The sequence below is a fragment of the Periophthalmus magnuspinnatus genome, chromosome 3 (genome assembly GCF_009829125.3).
Source record: "Periophthalmus magnuspinnatus isolate fPerMag1 chromosome 3, fPerMag1.2.pri, whole genome shotgun sequence".
Taxonomy (NCBI): Eukaryota; Metazoa; Chordata; class Actinopteri; order Gobiiformes; family Gobiidae; genus Periophthalmus; species Periophthalmus magnuspinnatus.
Window position 1 is genome coordinate 20,101,828 of NC_047128.1, and position 21,729 is coordinate 20,123,556.

The 21,729-nt window shown below is 40.4% G+C and overlaps 2 protein-coding genes across 2 annotated transcripts; one reads left to right on the forward strand and one right to left on the reverse strand.

Moving 5' to 3' along the window:
• Positions 1–2,557: 2,557 nt before the first annotated feature.
• On the forward strand, positions 2,558–10,464 carry LOC117388171 (excitatory amino acid transporter 2-like). Its single transcript, XM_033985648.2, has 11 exons — positions 2,558–2,759; positions 4,494–4,627; positions 4,910–5,062; positions 5,580–5,830; positions 6,278–6,386; positions 6,553–6,679; positions 6,870–7,103; positions 7,528–7,722; positions 8,016–8,150; positions 9,117–9,327; positions 9,928–10,464. The coding sequence occupies exons 1-11, from the start codon at positions 2,713–2,715 to the stop codon at positions 9,994–9,996; spliced, it is 1,665 nt and encodes a 554-aa protein (XP_033841539.2). The 5' UTR covers positions 2,558–2,712; the 3' UTR covers positions 9,997–10,464.
• Positions 10,465–15,382: 4,918 nt separating this feature from the next.
• Positions 15,383–21,344, reverse strand: LOC117388219 (CUGBP Elav-like family member 1). Its single transcript, XM_055229018.1, has 10 exons — positions 21,267–21,344; positions 20,976–21,024; positions 20,779–20,913; positions 20,032–20,110; positions 19,481–19,647; positions 19,029–19,148; positions 17,035–17,148; positions 16,373–16,564; positions 15,624–15,767; positions 15,383–15,510 (listed from the first exon to the last, which is right to left on the reverse strand). Exons 1-10 carry the CDS (start codon positions 21,282–21,284, stop codon positions 15,383–15,385), a joined length of 1,146 nt encoding a protein of 381 aa, XP_055084993.1. The 5' UTR covers positions 21,285–21,344.
• Positions 21,345–21,729: the final 385 nt, after the last annotated feature.

Below are 21,729 nucleotides of genomic sequence, written 5' to 3' on the forward strand. Positions count from 1 at the left end.
TAGAGACAGCAGGAGGCTATAATTAGCTAATCTGTCCTGAGCCCACTAATCCTGACAGTGTCTGCAGGTGGCACATGCTAAAGCACAATAGCACAAACTTACACCTCTCTCACAATGTCATGATGAAGAGTAAAGTGTGTATGCAGACATTTCACACTTTGAATGCAGTTTAAATGACAAGTTTTTTCTCCTGTCTTAATTATATTCATGACTTAAACAGTGCTGTAGTAATTGAATGATAAGTTTACTATGTATTTTTTTAATATACTTTAAGTGTGTTGAACCCTTTGCTGTTCTCAGTGGTCTGGCTATAAACGGCTTTGCAGGGATGCTACTATTGACATGGATGAAAATGTCTTGTGTGATTTCTCAGAATTAGAAAATATACATGAGCATTACTTCAAAATGCCTCCATGCCAAGACAATAAGAACAGAATATATATATATATATATATATATATATATATTATATATATATACATATATATACATATATATATTATATATATATATATATTAATATATATATATATATATATATATATATATATATATATAATTCTGTTCTTATTGTCTTGGCATGGAGGCATTTTGAAGTAATGCTCATGTATATTTTCTAATTCTGAGAAATCACACAAGACATTTTCATCCATGTCAATAGTAGCATCCCTGCAAAGCCGTTTATAGCCAGACCACTGAGAACAGCAAAGGGTTCAACACACTTAAAGTATATTAAAAAAATACATAGTAAACTTTATCATTCAATTACTACAGCACTGTTTAAGTCATGAATATAATATAAGACAGGAGAAAAAAACTTGTCATTTAAACTGCATTCAAAGTGTGAAATGTCTGCATACACACTTTACTCTTCATCATGACATTGTGAGAGAGGTGTAAGTTTGTGCTATTGTGCTTTAGCATGTGCCACCTGCAGACACTGTCAGGATTAGTGGGCTCAGGACAGATTAGCTAATTATAGCCTCCTGCTGTCTCTATGCGCCATGTGCTCAGGTGGAGATGCATGAGGGGGCGGGGCTTAGATGTGAAGGGGTGCAGCCTAGGCGTGTATGCTGTGCCATGTGCTCCTGAGCGCTGATACTGTTACAGCACTAAACAGATTGTGAAAAGGGGTGATTATTGGCGATCATCAACCAGATGTGTTAGTCCAAGGAGGGACTTTTGGATTGGATTGAGGCACTTTGGAACATTAACATCATCATCTGACTGAATGTAAACATCAGAATGTGTCTTTGTCATTTGTTGTTTTTGTCATAAGCTCGTTTTACTCTATAGATTACTAAGAGGAGTCTGTCCATTTTCTGCATTTTCTAAAGAGAGTACAAGAAAGTATAGATCCCATATTTCATGTAAGAGTATTGTACTCACAAAAAAAAGAAAAAAACAAAACAAACATCCATATCAAAATACTAAATCATAATTTTGAGACGTGGAGCACTATTTGTAGCACTCTAAAACTGTAAACTAGTTAAAACATGTAATCTTCATGCAACGCAATGTGTAACAACCTGTATGAACATGTGACCCAAGCATAATGCACCATGCAACAATCTGTCCAATGTAATAACACATAAACTATACGCAGAGCACAGTATAACCTGTACACTGCAAAACCAATACACTGTAAAACTGTAAACTAGTTATAACATGTAGTCTGAATGTAAAACATGTGTAACAACCTGAAACTGAAAATCATAGTGTGTAATAATCTGCAATAACAGGTAACGTGTAATTGCATGCATCCATAAATCCACTTTAAACAGTTTGACAATCATGGTCTCTAGCTTTAAGTACAATGCCCTTACAAGTTATTACATAGTAAACTCTTTTCCAGTGGCACAGTTCGCTTGGGGCTGCCTTGGTGTGGGTTTGTTTGGAGTGCCTCTCTCCAGCTGAATTGTGTCTCCATGCTCTGGTCACGGCTCTAGGTTCAGGAGCAGGACTCAGCTATGTGAGCAACTGATATCACATAAACATAACTAATGTTTTCTTAATAAATAAAATTTTAAATATACTAACATGTTGGTGAGCTCAACATATAAGTGAAAAGCAATTTACACAAGATAAGGCAGCATTTGGTGTATTTTTTTACCATGTCTTAGGTAGAGCGATCCAGGATCTGTTTTGGCCTAGACTTCTCTGGTACACCTAGTACACCTCATGGTCTAGTTCAGACCCCTCAAATGGGGAGGTGCAGTTCACTTTAGACAGTGGAGACACATGAGAGCCATTCCAATCCACACCAAGGTGAAATCAATAGAAACGAGTCTACTGTGTTACATTGCACCTAATAAGGCATAATAGATGTAAGTGTAGTATTAAAGTGTATTAAGTGTGACTCCCAAACTATAGCATCATGCAGATGGGATGGGACTGTCGAGTGTTAATGAAATTACTCTTCTCCTAAAAAGTAAACACAGAAGAGCGAAGCGTCAGGATTTGGACACCTGCTAATCTTGGCTGTGACTCCGCCTCTCTGTCTGCAGCTCTGTAAGGAACATGCTCATTTCACCTTTACACACCTGCTTGGCTCCAGACCTGTGTGTGGACCTATGTGAGGGAGCAGCGGCTGGAGATCTGCAGGACAGAAACAGAAGACTGCTTTGAGGAAATACAGTTTATGTTTTAGGAAGATCCTAATGGATTTATAAATGCCAACACCGTAACTTTGTTCCACCTTCAGCTTCAGAGATGGATTTCAACACAAACTTCCTCCGACCAGACCAACATACAAACGGGTGAGCATCCTCAGCCTACTGTGGCTCAGAGGGATCTTGTTTCTAAAACTCTTCTTTTCTTTCCACTAATGTTTCTATAATTTGATATTTCACAGTATAGCATGTTATTAATATGTAAACTGTGTGTGTACATACTGTTTCTCTGTTTAACATTAGTATCCAGGTAAGTTGATTAGAAGCTGATACATCTCTTTTTGTTTTGCGCTAATCAGAGATACGGGTAATTCCCATGGTCAGTGGTCAGGTAGCAGAGGGTGACACCTTGACTTTCCCAGGAAGCCCCTTTTCTCTTACATAACTCAATCACTTGTGCTGGAAGCTAACTTTAGCCACTGTAAAGGGCTTAGGGACATTAATGCGCTGCAGTGCATCACATAGACATGAGCTGGGCTGGCAACATCACAGTGTCACTGTGCTATGCACAATCAAGATAATATGCTTCTCTTTATTCAGATTTCGTTCCATGTGACCCGCAGATCTGGTTGCTTTCAGATATTATACACAGAATAAGCTGATAATTACAAAAAAAAATCACAAGGAATGAAAGCTCTGCACAAAACACCCCACAATTCTGATTTCATCAGGAGAACATTTGCTCATGATAAATAATGGCTGTAGGTGTATGATATTACCTTGGTCATCTCCAGGTATTGTAAGATTTAGCAGAGACATGTTACGTAAGTCCTTCTGAGACTTAAGCTCTAAGTCTGAGAGGCTTTGGAGCAGACCACAACAAGCTTTCACTGAAGGGCCAGTTCTCATTGACTAAACCTAAACATTCTTCAGGCAGCCAGGACCAAGGGAGGCCACCAGGAGACAACCAAGGCCACCTTCTGATGTTTCTAGCTCCACTCTCCCACTGTTATACCAGCCTCCATCTGACATGAAACTGAATTAATTTATTTGGTTAGGGAAAATGAACAAAAGACATTAACCTTGAAAAAAGAAAAGATTTGGTTTTACCAAAAATTCAGCTAATGGACGTTTTCTTCATTTGTGACAATGGACTTGATTCCAACATGAGATCAGCAGTAAGGGGTGGTGCTTAGCTCTTATCACATATAAAGTATTAGTAGAGACATTCGGCCGGCCACTTGATTGTTGATTCAATCCTTGCTCTTAGCATTGCTTATTGTTGTTGGACAAGACACTTCACCCATCTAGCCTATATGTGTCCGTGTTACTGGTGGATTGATTTTAGTCTTTCTCAAAGAAGGTGGCTTACAGAAGATCTGACAATTGAGTTCACTTCACAGCAAACATGGATCAGGTGATACATGATGACAAACCAGCCACCATTTATCTGCAACACACGGTTCAAATAGGGAATATCATTTCTGAGTTCACTCACTCAGTGCTCTACTTCATATATAAAATAAAATCTGTGAGTCATGGTGAAAAGGGCAAATTGTTTGTTGTTGAATGAACAGTGAACAAATCATGTACATGATGTTTCTCACAGGCGCTGCTGCTGGTGTTGGTGTATATATGAAAAGTAGGGCTTACCTTTGACCTCACAGCAGGGTCTCTGTATGAAGAATCAGACTTGCTGTTTGTCAGTGTAGAGGTCTCTGCAGGTGCAGGTTTAGTTGGGTTTCGTATGTTTGTGGAATGGAATCTAACTACTCTCACACTGCAGTGCTTTGCTTTTCATAGCAGTGTAGAATGGTTTCACAGTGGTTGGGAGCTGCAGATCCCATGAGCCTCATGTGTAATCTGCTGTGCTCTGTGCAGCAGCATGCAGAAGCAGGTGGAGGTGCGGATGGATGAGAGCCACATCGAGCCCCCAGGGGAAACCCCCAAGAGCCTGTGCAACACCGTGTGCGATAAAGTCATGAAGAACATGGTGCTGACCCTCACCATCCTGGGTAAGAGCACTCTCCTACACTGTGGGGACTGGGCTGGACATTAATAGTAATAACAGTAATACAGGATGACACATACATGCGTCTTCCGGGGGGAAGTATATATTGAAAACATAAGGGTTTTAGAGGGTTTTGCCTTGTTGTTGTCTTATCTGTACAGTACCATCACTGATGTAACGTAAAGACTGTGACTTGTAACACAGTGGAGCCACATGACTTTGGAGCATGTTGCTGTGTGAAGCTGATGCTATGTCCGTGTGTCTCTGCTCTGTCCTCTATTCTCAGGTGTGTTCCTGGGCTCCATCTCAGGCATGCTCTTGCGACACATCTCTCCGCTGCCCGCAGATGTGATCATGATAATCGGGTTCCCTGGAGAGATCCTCATGAGGATGCTCAAGATGCTGATCCTCCCACTCATCGTCTCCAGTCTGGTCACAGGTCATCACTGCATTCTATTAACTTTAACCATTTATGTGTTTTATGTGCATTTTTTTCTTTTCTAATCAAAATGTTCCTACAAGCCATTACCTCCGCATTTAAGGCAGTTTGGAAGGTTGAATGTTAGGAAGTTTTTATTTGAATTCTGGGAGTACCAGATGCCACAGTGGGGCAATAGTGGCACTTCACCCATTATGCCTAATATGAATGTTGTGTGTGTATGAGTGGTGGTGATGTAGCCACCACATTGGCAGCCTCGCTTCCATCAGCCTACCCAAGGGATACTTGTCTACAGTAGTAGCTTACCACTACTGAGCGTAGAGTGAACAAATAATGGTAATGTAAAAAACTTTGAGTGTCTTCACAGGTGCTATATAAATTCATAACTTAGAGCTGTTCAGGGATACAGGCTCCCATGATGCCGCCACAATGTATTTCTATGAACATGTTATTGTGTGTGGATAGAAACTAGTCCACTGCTCCTCCTTCAACATACTGAATGCATCTCACTCTGCAGGCCTGGCTGGGTTAGACGCCAAATCCAGCGGGCGTCTGGGCACCAGGGCAATGGTGTACTACATGACCACCACAGTGATTGCAGCCGTCCTGGGTGTAGTGCTGGTTCTACTCATCCACCCAGGGAACCCTAAACTGAGGGCCAACCTGGGCCAGGGCAAGAAGAATGACGACGTGTCCAGCCTGGATGCCCTCTTTGACCTCATCCGCAACCTGTTCCCTGAGAATCTGGTTCAGGCCTGTTTCCAGCAGGTACCACTCTGTTCACAACTGCTCCCACATGTCCTGCAGTTAGGCTCAAAGCTAAGGAGGTCACAGTATCATATTGTAGTGTGTTGGTTATTGTGAGATTATTATAATCGACTCATAATCACAACTCACATTTCAGTGCAATGAACACAAAAAGTTGAAGTCTATTTTTTGACTAAAAAGTTACATACTGTGGCTTTAATTATAGCATATCTGCCTCACTGTTGTGTATCACTATGGTTGTCCTTGGCCAACCAGATACATTGTTACCATCCAACAGTGTTGGCTAAGCTAAGTAGGAGCTTATGCCTGCTGTCTGGTTAAGCTAAGTAGGAACTACTCACCACAGCGAGATGACTGGAGAGAGAATGCAGATTCAGGCAAAAACAAGATGTAAGATTTGAAAAAGCATCCATGAAGAGGTAGATGTATGTTTTTCTTTGTGGACAGATCCAGACGGTGACCACTAAAGTCCAGGTGCCCACCAACAGAACCAGAGCTCCCCCACAGTTCACCATCAAGAGGTCACTGCAGTTCAAAGGTGGCATGAATGTGCTGGGTAAGTTTTGTTCAGGAAAACAGCCATGAATACATTTAAGCTCAATCTAGACTTACTTGGTAAATAAATAAAGTTAAACAAGTTCAACACAGTTGTAAGCTAGACTGATTTGATTGGCCTTCCCCTGCAGTACTGTACCTTGTGACCTTTCTTCTGTGGTCCACAGGACTGATTGGATTCTTCGTCTCCTTTGGTGTCATTATGGGAAAGATGGGAGAACGAGCCCGTCTTATGTTGGACTTTTTCAACGTGCTCAATGAAATTGTGATGAAGCTTGTTAGTGCCATTATGTGGTAAGAGCATTTGTTTATCCATTTTTTAAAACATCCTAAAAATCATGACTTATAAATGTCATCTTTATCAACATTTACAAAAACAGCAGGCTTAAAGCATCACATCATTATCCCTTTGTTTGTCCCGCCCACAGAGGTGTACAAATGTGATTGGCTGTTGAACAGTTTGTTTTGTGTTTGCTGTGCACAGGTACTCTCCTGTGGGTATTGCCTGTCTCATCTGTGGGAAGATCATCTCCATCGCAGACCTGGAGGTGGTAGCACGGCAGCTGGGCATGTACATGGTCACCGTCATTGTGGGTCTCATCATCCATGGAGGCATCTTCCTCCCCCTCATATACTTCATCATCGTCAGGAAGAACCCCTTTAAGTTCTTCATGGGAATGTTCCAGGCCTGGGTCACAGCCCTGGGCACAGCCTCCAGGTACAGATTTGCCTCACTCTTTGTCACTGCTCAGACACATTTAGCACATCAGCTCAGGGACTATAAGGCCCTTCATACAGGCTCAGTCAATGCAAGACTATATCAAATGTTGAACTGACTGGAATCATCAAACCTATTTATTATGATTACTATAATGGGTGCAGTGCCTCCAAATGCATAGGCAAACTTCAGTGTAGGTAACATCCAGCTATGCCTCAAAACATTGGAATGTTAATGACTACTTATTTGATATAGATCAGTTTTTTTCTGAGAGAAAAAATACATGATGATGTGTTTCCAAATCCTGTATTCAATTTTTCCTTAGGAAGTTTATTCCACTATATGATTGTGATTGATGTAAAATGCAATATAAAGTTTAATCACTAGCTCACAGTTTGTTCTGATGAGTTTGTGTTGTGCTTAGCGCTGGGACACTGCCGGTTACATTTCGCTGTCTGGAGGAAAACTTGGGGATTGACAAGAGAGTGACACGCTTTGTGCTCCCTGTGGGTGCCACCATCAACATGGACGGCACAGCACTGTACGAGGCTGTGGCCGCCATCTTCATCGCCCAAATGAACGGCATCGATCTGGACTGGGGCCAAATCGGCACCGTCAGGTGAGAGCTCCACACAGTGAATACACATCTCTGACACATGTGATAGTTCTCACAGAAAAGTGGTTGTTAAGTTCAGTAACATTTTGGGATAATAAAACATTAAAGAGAAGGTTTCCTAGTTAAAGACATGAACAGTTGGTACCTGTTTGACTGTAGACTGACTGCAGACCAGGACTATTCCACCTCATGGAGCAGATATAATGATATAAAGTTTGACATGCTACACGACTACCCTTATGATTTAGCTTTAGGTATGCCATAACACTCTCCTAAGTTATTACATATTTTTGCAGTGCGACTGCCACCCTGGCCAGTGTGGGAGCTGCCAGTATCCCTAGTGCAGGCCTGGTCACAATGCTGCTGATCCTGACCGCGGTCGGGCTGCCTACACAGGACATCAGCCTGCTGGTGGCAGTGGACTGGCTCCTGTGAGTGTTTCCATCAGTGCTTAAACTTTTCATTTCATTCATTTTGAAACATATGTCACTCCTTTAGCCACTATTGCTCAACAGTATTATGTCTGAATTTAGGATAAGACATGTTTCCTTTTTAAAGTAAATACAGTAAATTGCTGGTAATAACCAGTTAAATGGAACAAAAATAGAACATGTAGTTTTCAGTATGTCCATGCAGTCAAGAAAAAAATCTATTTGTTTGCAGAACCACAAACTAAAGCTGCCAGCTTGTGCTCATTTTGCTTTGTGATTATAATATAGAAAACGAATACAGTGTATAAATGCATCCATTTTAAGTATCCTACTAACTATCTTAATGTTATTTTACCACATAGGCTACTCAGGCCCTATCAACCTCAGTCAGGTCCTATCAGCCTCAGTCAGGTCCTATCAGCCTCAGTCAGGTCCTATCAGCTGCAGTCAGGTCCTATCAACCTCAGTCAGGTCCTATCAGCCTCAGTCAGGTCCTATCAGCCTCAGTCAGGTCCTATCAGCTGCAGTCAGGTCCTATCAACCTCAGTCAGGTCCTATCAGCCTCAGTCAGGTCCTATCAGCCTCAGTCAGGTCCTATCAGCCTCAGTCAGGTCCTATCAGCTGCAGTCAGGTCCTATCAACCTCAGTCAGGTCCTATCAGCCTCAGTCAGGTCCTATCAGCCTCAGTCAGGTCCTATCAGCCTCAGTCAGGTCCTATCAGCTGCAGTCAGGTCCTATCAACCTCAGTCAGGTCCTATCAGCCTCAGTCAGGTCCTATCAGCCTCAGTCAGGTCCTATCAGCCTCAGTCAGGTCCTATCAGCCTCAGTCAGATCCTATCTGCAACAGGTGGTTCCTATTGGTCGATATAGTATCTGACTTGACCTGGACCTTGCTTTCTGCCAGGCCTGACTTTATTTGTAGTATTTGATTTTTATGTACTGCCCTTTCCTGTTTCACTTTCACAGTGATCGCTTCCGTACATCGGTGAATGTGATCGGGGACTCGTACGGCGCAGGAATCGTGTACCACTTGTCCAAGGATGAGTTGGACACATTTGACGCTCAGCAGATGAGAATGGACGATTTTGAGGTGGCCAAAACCCAGTCATACTTCGAAAACAACAGCAACCAGAATGTATACGCACACCACAACTCAATCCTAATAGACGATTGCAAGGTACACTTCACCCTCACTGACATAGAGACATGTATGTAGCGCCACCTGTGGTCTCCCATGAGTCCTGTCCAAACCCACCTTTTCTATACCCGAAAAAGCAGTTTTTGTGAAACCATGCCAATGATTTGTGGTTTTTGTTTTTAATTTTTTCACTGCATTATCATGCTGTACATGGTACAATATCAATATGGTCTTTGTTGTAAGTGGACATGTATTTTTTGGCAGCCCTGACCAAATTACAAATGATCATATTACCAATGATGGACATAAAGACTGCTATTTCAACGTGTGGCACATTTTGCTGTTATAGTTTTGTACCTATAGTAAATGGAAATGTTCAAAATGAGACCATTTTCATTTATATCATTGCCTGTGATGCAACTACAACATGTTGCATGTACTGATTTGTCTTGTAATTCAGTTGGGCAGAGACTCCACAAAAATACATGGCCAAGTGTAAAGTGTGGTTTTGGTTAAACCTCAGATGTCTGGTCTGCACTGCCTAATGCTCCATGCTCAAACGCACACGTCTCTGGCCTCTCTGCCCAACCCTGCTCTGACTGTGCCTCAGTCCATAGTCAGCTGTGACACTGCTTGCAGGTGGGCTACGGCACAAACGGTAAGACGGACTTCTCTTTCATCGAGGAGGGGCCCTGGAAATGTGAATAAAGGAGGCCTGGAGCTGCTGCGCCTTACCCTGAGTACCCTGAGTTCACCAACCCACTAAGTACATCCTCCTACAGTATAAACTTACCAAAGAACATGCACTACACCCAGACTGTTTCATGTGCTTCATGGACAATGGCTGGACAATCCAGGGCCTTATCGGTGTTGCTCAAGCTCCCTGTTCTCTGTCCTTCTGAGTGTGTGAGACTGGATGTGTGTCTGAGGAGTCTAAGGAGTACACACACGTATACTTGAGAACACAGGCCTGGTGCTGTGTTAATTTCAGATAAACAGCAGATACCTGTAGTTTTGGAAACAACCCACTTGCTTTTTAACATGTGTCACCTCAAGGCATTTCAGCCTCCACACCACTGGACCGTGCCTCAGGTGAATGATGGTGTGTTTGTTCCCAGCTCACTTCTGAGATGCTCACAGCAAAAAATCTATTTCTGTTTACTTTCAGATGAAGCATTGAACCTGCAGAGCAGGGTACTTACCATTCAGCTGTTTCACACATTAGCTTTATAGTAAAGGTACTACATTTGAGGTGGTGATGAACATCTACCATGTGTTGGTTAGTTCTGTGGAGGGAGTAGGTGTTACAAATGTTTTGTCATGTTCATCTATACAGAGTATGGTTGCTAATGTCTATGTTCTTCATGCTGTCAGGAGGGATATAGTGTCCCCAGTGGCCATAGGAGGCAGTGCAGGACCTTTCACTTGTGACTGTCGGACTTATGGGATTACAGCCAGAAGTCACACACATGGACAAGGCCTAAAGAGGCAGAGCTTAGCGCTTAGGGCCATAAGAGGAGCGCCAATGGACTCTAAATATGGTACCACTCTGTACATTCTGTCTTGTTGGAGCAGTGGGAGGTGTGTAGTGGTCTGCTGCTGCATTATAACCTGTGTGTAAGCTCCTCTGGTGTGCATGTGTGTTCTGTGTGTATGGTGTAATACTGTTCTTTTTATATGTTACAGCCTTGCCTTGATTTTTAACTATGCCCTGATGGGAGTGATATTCTCAAAGCTGTCACTTTTTCACAAACACAGACTTATAAAGCTTAGATACAGATTTCTTTTTCACTTTTCCAGTGTTCACCTGAAGTCATGACAAGTTTAGCATGATAAATGTCCATAAACTTTACCAAATGAGAGTTTTGTATTTAACAGAATAACTGTGTATGTCTATATTGAAAGTGCCTCCTTGCACTTTGTGTACATAGTCAGAAGTGGACATGCAGGAGTAGGTTGTGAGCAGCGCTCATATGTGTATTACTTTCAGACATATCTGTATTTTGGGGTGACTAGTAAAAGTAGCTTGTGAGCTTTTCTATGTAAATTATTTTCTGTAGCATGGTCTCAAAGCAGTCCATTCTTCTTGTGTATGTATCATATATGGGCACAGAGTTATGACAAACTGTGCTCAACCTGAGCTCACACAATGCCAGAGAAGCACATGTTCACACTGAGAGAAGCATCTTTATATGCAGGATCAAGGTTCTATGGTACTGATGTGAATGTTATTTATGTTTACATGTGTTTAGGTTCTGAAGCCTAGACTGCAGACTGACCAATCAGAAAAGAGAGTGTTTTTAAACCAGGTGCACGTCCTGCTAACAGTACTTTTGATTTGAATATGTTTACCTGATGGTTTTCATTTGGATATGGAAGCTTGTGATATACAGTATGTATCATAACAGTTATTGTTATAGGATCACATCTGTACATGTCCAGTAAACTCAGTGTGAACATGTGTAAGATACACTCTACTGCGGATGTGTAGATATCATACTGTAACCTGCTTTAGGGTTAGCTCAAACCCTAACGCTCCTTTTTTGCATAGACCATATATGATTTTAGTATGCCCATGCATAATGAATGTTTTTTTCTATGTGAAATATAGAACAAACATTTTGTAACTCTTTTGAATTGCATATGTTGTTCTTTAAATGCAATGCACACATTTATGGATAAAGGTCACCTGAACTGGCACATGGCAAATGCACTGTATTTCAACATTTTTATGTTAAATAAATGTTGATTGCTAATTTTCTTTTCTCATTTTTTCTCCAAAAAGTAAAGAACAAGAGTATGTTTAATAAATCAATTGCTGTAATGCTGTTAGAACAACTAAGAACGTTTTCCCCTCTTTGAACATGATAGAACATTAGCCCTAACGTGGCTCGTGGCAGATTTATGTCTGTGTCACTCTGAATTGAGTTCTACGCATTATCAGTCTGGGATGGCTCTCACTGAAAGCGATCAGGAAACACGGAACGCCATGATGATTATTTGAATTTGATTGGTCGAACATCACAACACTGGAACAAACCGAACAAAATCGAAATTTTGTTACACCCAGTTGAGAAAAAAAACATCTTCCCTGTCCACAAAGTGTTTACCTTCTGTACATTTTTCACACAAAAAATTCCTTATCGACTAAAATACTAAACTAATAATGATAAAATAAAATAGGCTGAAGTACGTTTGTCGGCATCACCATGAAGCCTTTGGCTTCTGCACAAACCTCAGTCGTACACTGTGACCGGTCACCTGTCGGGCCCAATCGCACCAGCAGGGTCACGCCAAGATGGATTCTCGTGAGTTTGTAAACTCACAAATATCTCGAGACTCCATCTTGCTGTGCAAGGTTACATTAGCCCATCTGTTACAGCTAGTGCATTTAATGGCCTCAGGTCCATGGACCACTCCTGGAAACACTGAGACTGAAGTGTCCTGCTCAAAGACAGCTGGGGCTGGGTATATTTGTAGCTCTTGAGTAAGAGCTAACTTTAGCTAATCTTGAGTTTGTGACAATGGCAAATGCTAATGCTAACTAGCCACTATCCAAAAATGCATTCACGTGAACTAAAAATTAAGAACTCAGACTGACAAAATGTACAAATGATGATGGTAATTTCAATAAATAAACTTGATCAATTAAAATCTTCTTAAACTTAAATAATACAATATAGCAATTGAAAATGTCAACCTAAATCTTTAGTCACCTACTGCGTTACTCTTAAATACTTTTCCAAATAATATAATAAGCATACCTATTGTGATGGGCTATTCTAAGAAGGACAATTTCTTAAATTCTTAAAATGTAAATTAAAGTGTAATTATAACACTCCCCAACTGACCATGGTATTTGTTTTCTATACATTGTAAAACATGAGTTGGGGAAAAACATGCCCTGTCAAAGGAAATTCTCCCAGAGCGCCCCCTACAGGAGCCACATGCACATAGTCTCTTCGGGACAGGAAGAGCATTAAGTGTTTTGTCCATAGTATCCTATTCTTTAGAGATAAAAGTGTGTTGTGTAACTTTTCAGGTGGGGGGTTCGCCACCTGCTTCTCTCCATGGAGATGTTATTGCTGTGCTGTTCACGCAATTTAAATAAATGTTATCCATGGGTCCCAGAATGATGAAGAAGACCATTGCAAAAAGCCCTAAAAATGTGTATATAACAGGAAGCTGAAACCCATGAATGCATACATTTAATGGCAAACTGTGGAACATTCCAGGCAAACCAATAACAGACAAGCAGGTGTCATATCCCCCACTAGAAAAGTTACACCGTGCACCATCTGTTTGGCACCATCTGTGAAAGCATTCTTTATTCAGCTGTGTTTTTTTGTTTTGTTTTTGTTTTTTCGGGTGGGGTTGTGTGTGTGTTTTGTGTGTTTTTCTATCTAACAAGTTGTGTGTTTATAATTTTAATGGCAATTAAATTCACCTTTTTAAATACAACTTCCACTTAAAACAATTCAAACAGTGTGTACAAACATAATTATCATATAGCATATTAAAATATATTTACTATAACAAGCAGAGTCACACTGAAGACTTCAAAAACACTGCACACGGGAAGTTATAGGCAATGAATAAATAACATACAATGCACCTACCCTTATTTATCTGATAATATGCAACAAGAATGACATGTCACAGAGCTTAACTGTGAAAAAATAAATACATTTACTGTAGAACTTACTGTAAATTACATATATAGATATAAACTTTTGATAAATTATTAACGTAAGAATCTATGTAGTTTAAAAACATTAAAAATGCATAGTATCTATTTGGACAATTTACAAATATAATTCTTAGATTACAGAAAATAAATAATTATACCAATTTGTCCTGACAAGTCAACATTTAAATGATGACCTAAGTTAACAGGTAGGTACAAATAGTAGCCACAAATAAGATTTTGGTGCAATATGTTATATATATGTTATATTCTTAATTTTAAAACATGAAATTGAGGGTTGTTGTTTTTGTTTTGTTTTTTGTTTTGTTTTTTGTTTTCTTTTTTGCGTATAGTGCCTTATATCTCCATTTCATTGATAAGAACAGAGCACTCACTTTTCTGTAGAAGACATGCCCTGTGTAGAATACTGGCCTCAAAATATCTGAACTTGATCCTTGTTGAGATTAGAAGAAAATATTATAAGCCATTAGTTTGAAACTACAAAAAACAGCACAGCAAACTGAAAGAATGTTTACCTAACTTTAAAAAGTGCATTAACCACAAAAACACTGGATTCACACACACCAAAGATATACATTGGAGCTGCAGTGCAGTCTTTGGCAGGGTCAGTAGAACTTGCAAGTTCAGTATCAGAAGTACTTGTAGTTGTTCAGCATCAATAGAACTTGCAGGTAGTCGCTAAATGCGTTTACACATTCCAAAATGCACTTTAACGGTAATGCGCATATATCAAAATCCACCTGAAGTGAGCAAATAAACGTTTATGCGAATAAAGTGTTATAAATGTGATATGTGCATTTCCGCCTCCCTTTACTTATGCAGTACTTCAAAATGTGCATTAAAACGGTGATGAAAATGCAGCTATAGATAGTCAGTAGAACTCACAGGTTATCAGTTTCAGTTGAACTTACAGGACGTCAGCATCAGTGAATCTTTCAAGTGACCCGTGAGTTTTGTTAGAACTTGTTAGTATTGTCATTATCACAAGAGCTTGCAGGTGTACAGTATCAGAAACACTTGCAGGTAGTCAGTAATGGGAAGTAAAACTTGTAGGTTATCAGTATTAAAGGACATACAGGTAGTCAGTATCAGTAATCTTGCAGGTGTCCAGTGAGGGTCATTAGAACCTTTTAGTTATCATTATCAAAAGACTTTGCAGATGTTCAGTATCAGTAGAACTTGCAGGCTATTGGTGTTGGAAGATCAGTGAAGTTAAGTGTTAGTAAGTCTTGGAGGTGATCAGTAGAACTTGGATGTGATCTTTGGAACCTGCAGCTCTTCCAAAGCCTTACTGGTAGTCCAAATCAGGTTAACCTGCAGAAGGTCAGTATCAGAAGTACTTGCAGGTATTCAGTGTCTCTAGATCATGCAGGTGCTCAGGGAGGGTCAGTAGGGCTTGCTGTCATTCTTGGAGCGTTTCAGCTGCACTTTGAGTCTTTTCATACCAATCTGAAAGCCATTCATGGACTGAATCGCTGCCTGAGATGACACTGGGTTGTCATAGCTCACAAAACCTGAAGAATATACACACAGATTAGGAACTTTGTCAAAATGAAATGTTTTGCTTCTATATTCAAAATTCTGTCTTTGTTTTTAGAAAAACAAAGGTTGCTGTAGGTAAACTGACCAAAACACTTGCTGAGGTTGGTCTGCTTGTCGATGAACACTTTGGCTGAGATGACGTTTCCGAAAGGCATGAACATCTGCAGGAGATCCTGGTCTCCAAACTCCTGAGGCAGGTGGTAGATGAACAAGTTGGCACCTTCTGGACCTGGCCAAAAGATATGGATAAACCAAAAAAAATAGAAAGCAGACTGACTGAAACTGACAATTTTGACAAAATGACTGGTGAGAGGTTAACCCATAAATCATTGGAACTGTTAATATTATGCTGTTTTTACAGGTAAACTAATTACAGTTACTAAATTCTCTGGTATTGGACAAGCCATTTTAGTACTTCTTTTCAAGGGCCAATATTATTCTATATTCTGCTTTATGCTATAATATTGTTTTCTCATCAAACACATACGCAGGGCTGAGTTTTATATAAGTTGCACATGTTTAACGCAACACTAGAATCTTTTGGATAATTTCAGATATGGAATTGTTCATTTCCACAGAACAAAAGGTAAAAGGTAAAACTATCTCTTTATGAGGTGTAGACACACTAATAATGCAGGATTACTCAACTATGTGAATGAAACAAAGCACAACTCAAGGGATGTTTTTGACGAGGTAACAACATTCTAACATGGCTTAAAGCCCACAAGAGTCAACTTTACACAATGTAGAACCTCTCGGATATTTAGTGAATTGGCTTGGCTGCTGTATGTCACTCGAACAATAACTGCATTAATGTTGGAGAAACTTACTCACCCTCCTTCTGGCTGCCAGCTGCGGAGATGCTCTGCTGGGACAGGAGACTCTGATTGTAGAGGCTGGGCAGAGCAGCTGCTGCGTACTGCTGGATACCTGAGTATGCCTGGCTCAGCGCGTCCATGCTGCACCCTGGACCTCCGGACAAGCCTCCAGATAACCCCTCCAGACAATCCACTGGAGGAGAGGGAGCTGTTTAGGCCTGACATGCCTGTACATATGCACACAAAGAGATTTTAGCTTAGTTATACCACCAAACAATCAAAAATTGTTGACATAAACATATACAGTTTTAGGGCTGAAGTCAGCTAAAGAAATTCTTGGTCAACCTGTTGATCGATTAGTCGAATAAAAATGAGGCAAAGGCTCTCAAAACTATTGTTTCTGACCCAAACTGGGCTCACATCTATCCATATCATCTATCAGTAAATATCCTCATTGTATACCATTGTTGTGACGCGGTCATTGCTAATTCAAAAGCTACATTATACTTGTGAGTTTAACCTGTCTTCTTACATATAAATACCCAAAAAACCAAATTTTCAACTAACTCACTCACTCACTAACTTTCTCTTTCCGCAACGGTCCCATATAAATCCTTATAATTATTATTAATAACATTTTTGTGCAATTTTCCTATGTTTAGTGGTACAGTAGGCTACCTGTCAGGGAGCCCATGTTAAGGCCCACCCCAGAGCCTGTGGACAGAGACTGTAGGGCTCCCAAGGAGGTCATGGGGTTCACAGAGGAACTGCTGCTGGAGCTGGGAGAAGAACCTAGATGCACAACAGCAAGAAGAATCACAATGACAAAAGGCAGCAGAATTTGTGAGTGTTATACACTCACCTAAAGGATTATTAGGAACACCTGTTCAGTTTCTCCTTAATGCAATTATCTAATCAACCAATCACATGGCAGTTGCTTCAATGCATTTAGGGGTGTGGTCCTGGTCAAGACAATCTCCTGATCTCCAAACTGAATGTCAGAATGGGAAAGAAAGGTGATTTAAGCAATTTTGAGCGTGGCATGGTTGTTGGTGCCAGACGGGCCGGTCTGAGTATTTCACAATCTGCTCAGTTACTGAGATTTTAACACACAACCATTTCTAGGGTTTACAAAGAATGGTGTGAAAAGGGAAAAACATCTAGTATGCGGCAGTCCTGTGGGCAAAAATGCCTTGTTGATGCTTGAGGTCAAAGGAGAATGGGCCGAGTGATTCAAGCTGATAGAAGAGCAACGTTGACTGAAATAACCACTTGTTACAACCGAGGAATGCTGCAAAGCATTTGTGAAGCCACAACACGCACAACCTTGAGGCGGATGGGCTACAACAGCAGAAGGCCCCACCGGGTACCACTCATCTCCACTACAAAAAAAAGGCTACAATTTGCACGAGCTCACCAAAATTGGACAGTTGAAGACTGGAAAAATGTTGCCTGGTCTGATGAGTCTCGATTTCTGTTGAGACATTCAAATGGTAGAGTCAGAATTTGGCGTAAACAGAATGAGAACATGGATCCATCATGCCTTGTTACCACTGTGCAGGCTGGTGGTGGTGGTGTAATGGTGTGGGGGATTTTTTCTTGGCACACTTTATGTCCCTTAGCGCCAATTGGGCATTGTTTAAATGCGACGGGCTACCTGAACATTGTTTCTGACCATGTCCATCCCTTCATGACCACCATGTACCCATCCTCTGATGGCTACTTCCAGCAGGATAATGCACCATCTCATAAAGCTCGAATAATTTCAAATTGGGTTTCTTGAACATGACAATGAGTTCACTGTACTACAATGGCCCCCACAGTCACCAGATCTCAACCCGATAGAGCATCTTGGGATGTGTGGAACGGGAGCTTCGTGCCCTGGATGTGCATCCCACAAATCTCCATCAACTGCAAGATGCTATCCTATCAATATGGGCCATCATTTCTAAAGAATGCTTTCAGCACCTTGTTGAATCAATGCCACATAGAATTAAGGCAGTTCTGAAGGCGAAAGGGGGTCAAACACCGTATTAGTATGGTGTTCCTAATAATCCTTCAGGTGAGTGTATGTGCTAGGGATGGTGTGTTGGTGGAGTTGCATGTGGTGTGGGAGGACACAGCAGGGTTGTGACTTGTGTTGAAGATGGTGAGGTTATTGCATCATGCAAAATCTACTTTTTTTGGAGGCTTTCTACCAACCAATGTTGTTCCCTCATCAAAAAACATGCCTGAACAGGTTTTTATATGTCATTTGTACATGTTTGAGTAATCTGGCGATCTCTCCCAGGGACTTTTCGAACTCTCCTTACAGTTAGCAGTACTCTCAGCCCATCAGCCTACATCAGCTCCAGAGTCCTGCACAGCCATTTTGCATAAATAACAAAAGCAGAATACAAAACAATACACTACAACTTCACAGACCTAATGCAATGTGCAGTAGTTTCATTAGCTGGAAGCTTTGATTGTACTGTGAGAGCGCTCTGAAGGGGGGAGTGACTTAGCATGGGAGGGAGACTCAGAAACAAAACCAAAACATATAAAAAATTTGAATACATGGTTTTCAGCAAACATAGCATTTTCAAAATGATCTAACCCATTATAAGGGTGTTAATGTTTGGTGAGAGATGGTGAGAGGGTGTTATGTGTGAACATGTGGTGGTAGGTGCTACCTGTCGTGGACATGGAGAGGGGGCTGCTGGAGCTTGTCATGGAGCTGGAGCTGGACTGTGAGGACTGTGTGGCACTCGCTGCTGCTGCTAGTGCTGCCAGGTTTTGGATGGCATTAAAACCTGCCAAAACATGTGACACAAAATACAAAATAATTTATAGTAAAATGTGATCACTGTTATATTACTAATATGACATATTGTATACAATGTTTCTAAAGATAGAGTTAGTGCAGCAAATGTGAACTGCATGTGCGTGTGTTTGTCTACCAGAGAAAGAGTGCATGTTGCTGAGTCCCGTTAGTTGTGGAGGCGGACTGCTGCAGGCAACTGTAAATACAGCTGAACACAAAGCCATGTCATTAGTAGAGATGTACTGGAAATATATAAAACAACTCCAGAACTATAGCTTCACATTAACACTGTTGAACTAATAACTAATTACTAAGACATACTCACAGCTAAATACTGTGGGCCCATGCTGCTGAGACCGGTGAGGTTTGACCACAGTGAGGCAGCACTGAGCTGTTGCATGTGCTGCTGCAGCTGCTGGGCCAGTCTCTTCTGCTCCTTGTCCTTCTGTGTGTCTGCAAACTTCACCACAATGGGTGAGGAGCAGCCCCTGTACACATGAGACACAACATCAGGAGGGCCAAACTTCTTGCCAAAGCCTGATCTCGTCAGATTTCAGAAGCTAAGCAGGGTTGGGCCTAGTGCGTGCGTGTGTGTGTGTGTGTGTGTGTGTGTTGGTGGTGGTCGGAGGGGCCAGTGGCGCAGATAGATTGGTAGCATGACTTCCTTCTTTTTGCTCCAGCTGTGGCTACTAAAATAGCCTACCACCACCGAGTGCAGAGTGAATGAATAATGCATGACACTGTCAAGTGACTTTGAGCTTGATCTATGTAAGACTTGATGAGAGAAAGGGAAAAAACTACATGGTGCTGGACACAAACATGTGCCCAAGTATAACCAGTTTACTTTTGGACTATGTACAGTAAAACATACCTCCATGGTCTGGGCCTGGTGCATGGACTTGATGGCAGATTGGGCCATCTGTCGAGCTGTGAATGTGACAAAGGCACAGCCTGGAAGACACCCAGTGCAAAGATCAAATATATCTTATCACACAATAGGAACGTAGATACGTAGATGTAGGGAGAAAATAAAAGTTAAAGAACTTAGAGAAAAACAGTATGAAATATGAATGCTGTTAGGCCTGTCAGAATATAAACTTTGATAAATGTAGGAAGAACTTGCATGAAGCTTGAATATTTCATTGCAGGTTTATGTTCTATATAAGCCTTGGTATTCAAATGACCCCTGGAGGTACATGACAATGGTACATGAGGAGACTGGTAGGTATAATTGCCTATATTGCATTATTTTATGATCTGTTATAATGTTGTTTGCCGCTCAGAGACATTACTGGAGTTTTGTTTAGTTCCATTTACACATGTTTAACACACAAATCCTAGTTCTTCTCTCAAACAGAAATCCACCTTTTTATGTTATGTGGTAATACAGGAAGTGCTCCACTGTCTTTTTAAACTCCACACACCTAAACTAGAAACACTGAATAGCCCTAGAATTGCCATTTTGCCTAATATAGAACCTTTAAACTTGTAGTCTGGGTTTCGGCTATTGCATAGTCCTGATAATACTATATACTACTAATACACTATGGGGTGGTACTTTGTGTGAAAATGTGTGAAACAAGTTGAATGCTTATAGAATTTACTGTAGAGATTCTCACCACGACTGAGTCCATCTGGGCCGCGTAGGATCCTACACTCCTCAATCTGTCCATACGGAGAGAACATCAGCCGGATGTCGTTCTCGTTACATTTCTTGGAGATCATTCCAATGAAAAGCTTTCGGTCTTCCACTGCTGTTAAGAGAATGGGTCATCAGACATTCACAAAGATCTGTGTGAATGAATATGAGGCTCACCATTGTTCTTCTCACTGTCTGCAGGCTTCATCTGGATTGGATGGTGCATCTAAATCAGGAACAAATAAACAATAAACAATAAATAATGGCAAAATGCTCAATAATATTTGTGAAATTTATCTTGAATTATTATCTGTCCAGAATCCCAGATATGTTTAAATTATTCACCTTTAATAGAATCTGTTGTGGGTTATTTTTTTTTAGGTTTTTTTTATTTTTATTTTTTATGTATTTTTGTTCCAAAATTGTTTAGCTCTATAATGAGAACTGTAGTAGAGAGACAGGTCTGACCCCTGGTAGAATCTTCATGTTGTGCAGAGCGTTCTGAGCCTCCAGAGCAGATTTCCGAGTGTAAAAGGTGACAAAACAACAGCCTGCAGAAAAGAGGACAGAAAACATACACAGGTGCCTTTCTTCTGCGTACTAAATAACTTGTAAGTGTGAAGATACAACATTTAAGAATGGGAATAATTATATTTTTGTCTTTTTTTAATTAACATTATATATATATATATTATATATATATATATATATATATATATATATATATATATATATATATATATATATATATATATAATATATATATATAATATATATATATATATAATTAATTAAAAAAAGACAAAATATAATTTTATATATATATATATATATATATATGTTTCTCTGGGTATTTCTCTGCATATATATATATATATATATATATATATATATATATATATATATATATATATATATATATATATATATA

What these genes read in the sequence shown, in the direction of transcription:
- LOC117388219 (XM_055229018.1), bottom strand. An exon ending in CCCAGATGGACTCAGTCGTG is followed by an intron (nt 20,111 to 20,778) that starts GTGAGAATCTCT and finishes GGTGTCTTCCAG; the next exon opens with GCTGTGCCTTTGTCACATTC. An exon ending in CACCAGGCCCAGACCATGGA is followed by an intron (nt 19,648 to 20,031) that starts GGTATGTTTTAC and finishes TCATGTGTACAG; the next exon opens with GGGCTGCTCCTCACCCATTG.
- LOC117388171 (XM_033985648.2), top strand. Translation starts at nt 2,713, where the DNA reads ATGGATTTCAACACAAACTTCCTCCGACCAGACCAACATACAAACGG. An exon ending in CCAGACCAACATACAAACGG is followed by an intron (nt 2,760 to 4,493) that starts GTGAGCATCCTC and finishes TGCTCTGTGCAG; the next exon opens with CAGCATGCAGAAGCAGGTGG. An exon ending in GGCCAAATCGGCACCGTCAG is followed by an intron (nt 7,723 to 8,015) that starts GTGAGAGCTCCA and finishes ATATTTTTGCAG; the next exon opens with TGCGACTGCCACCCTGGCCA.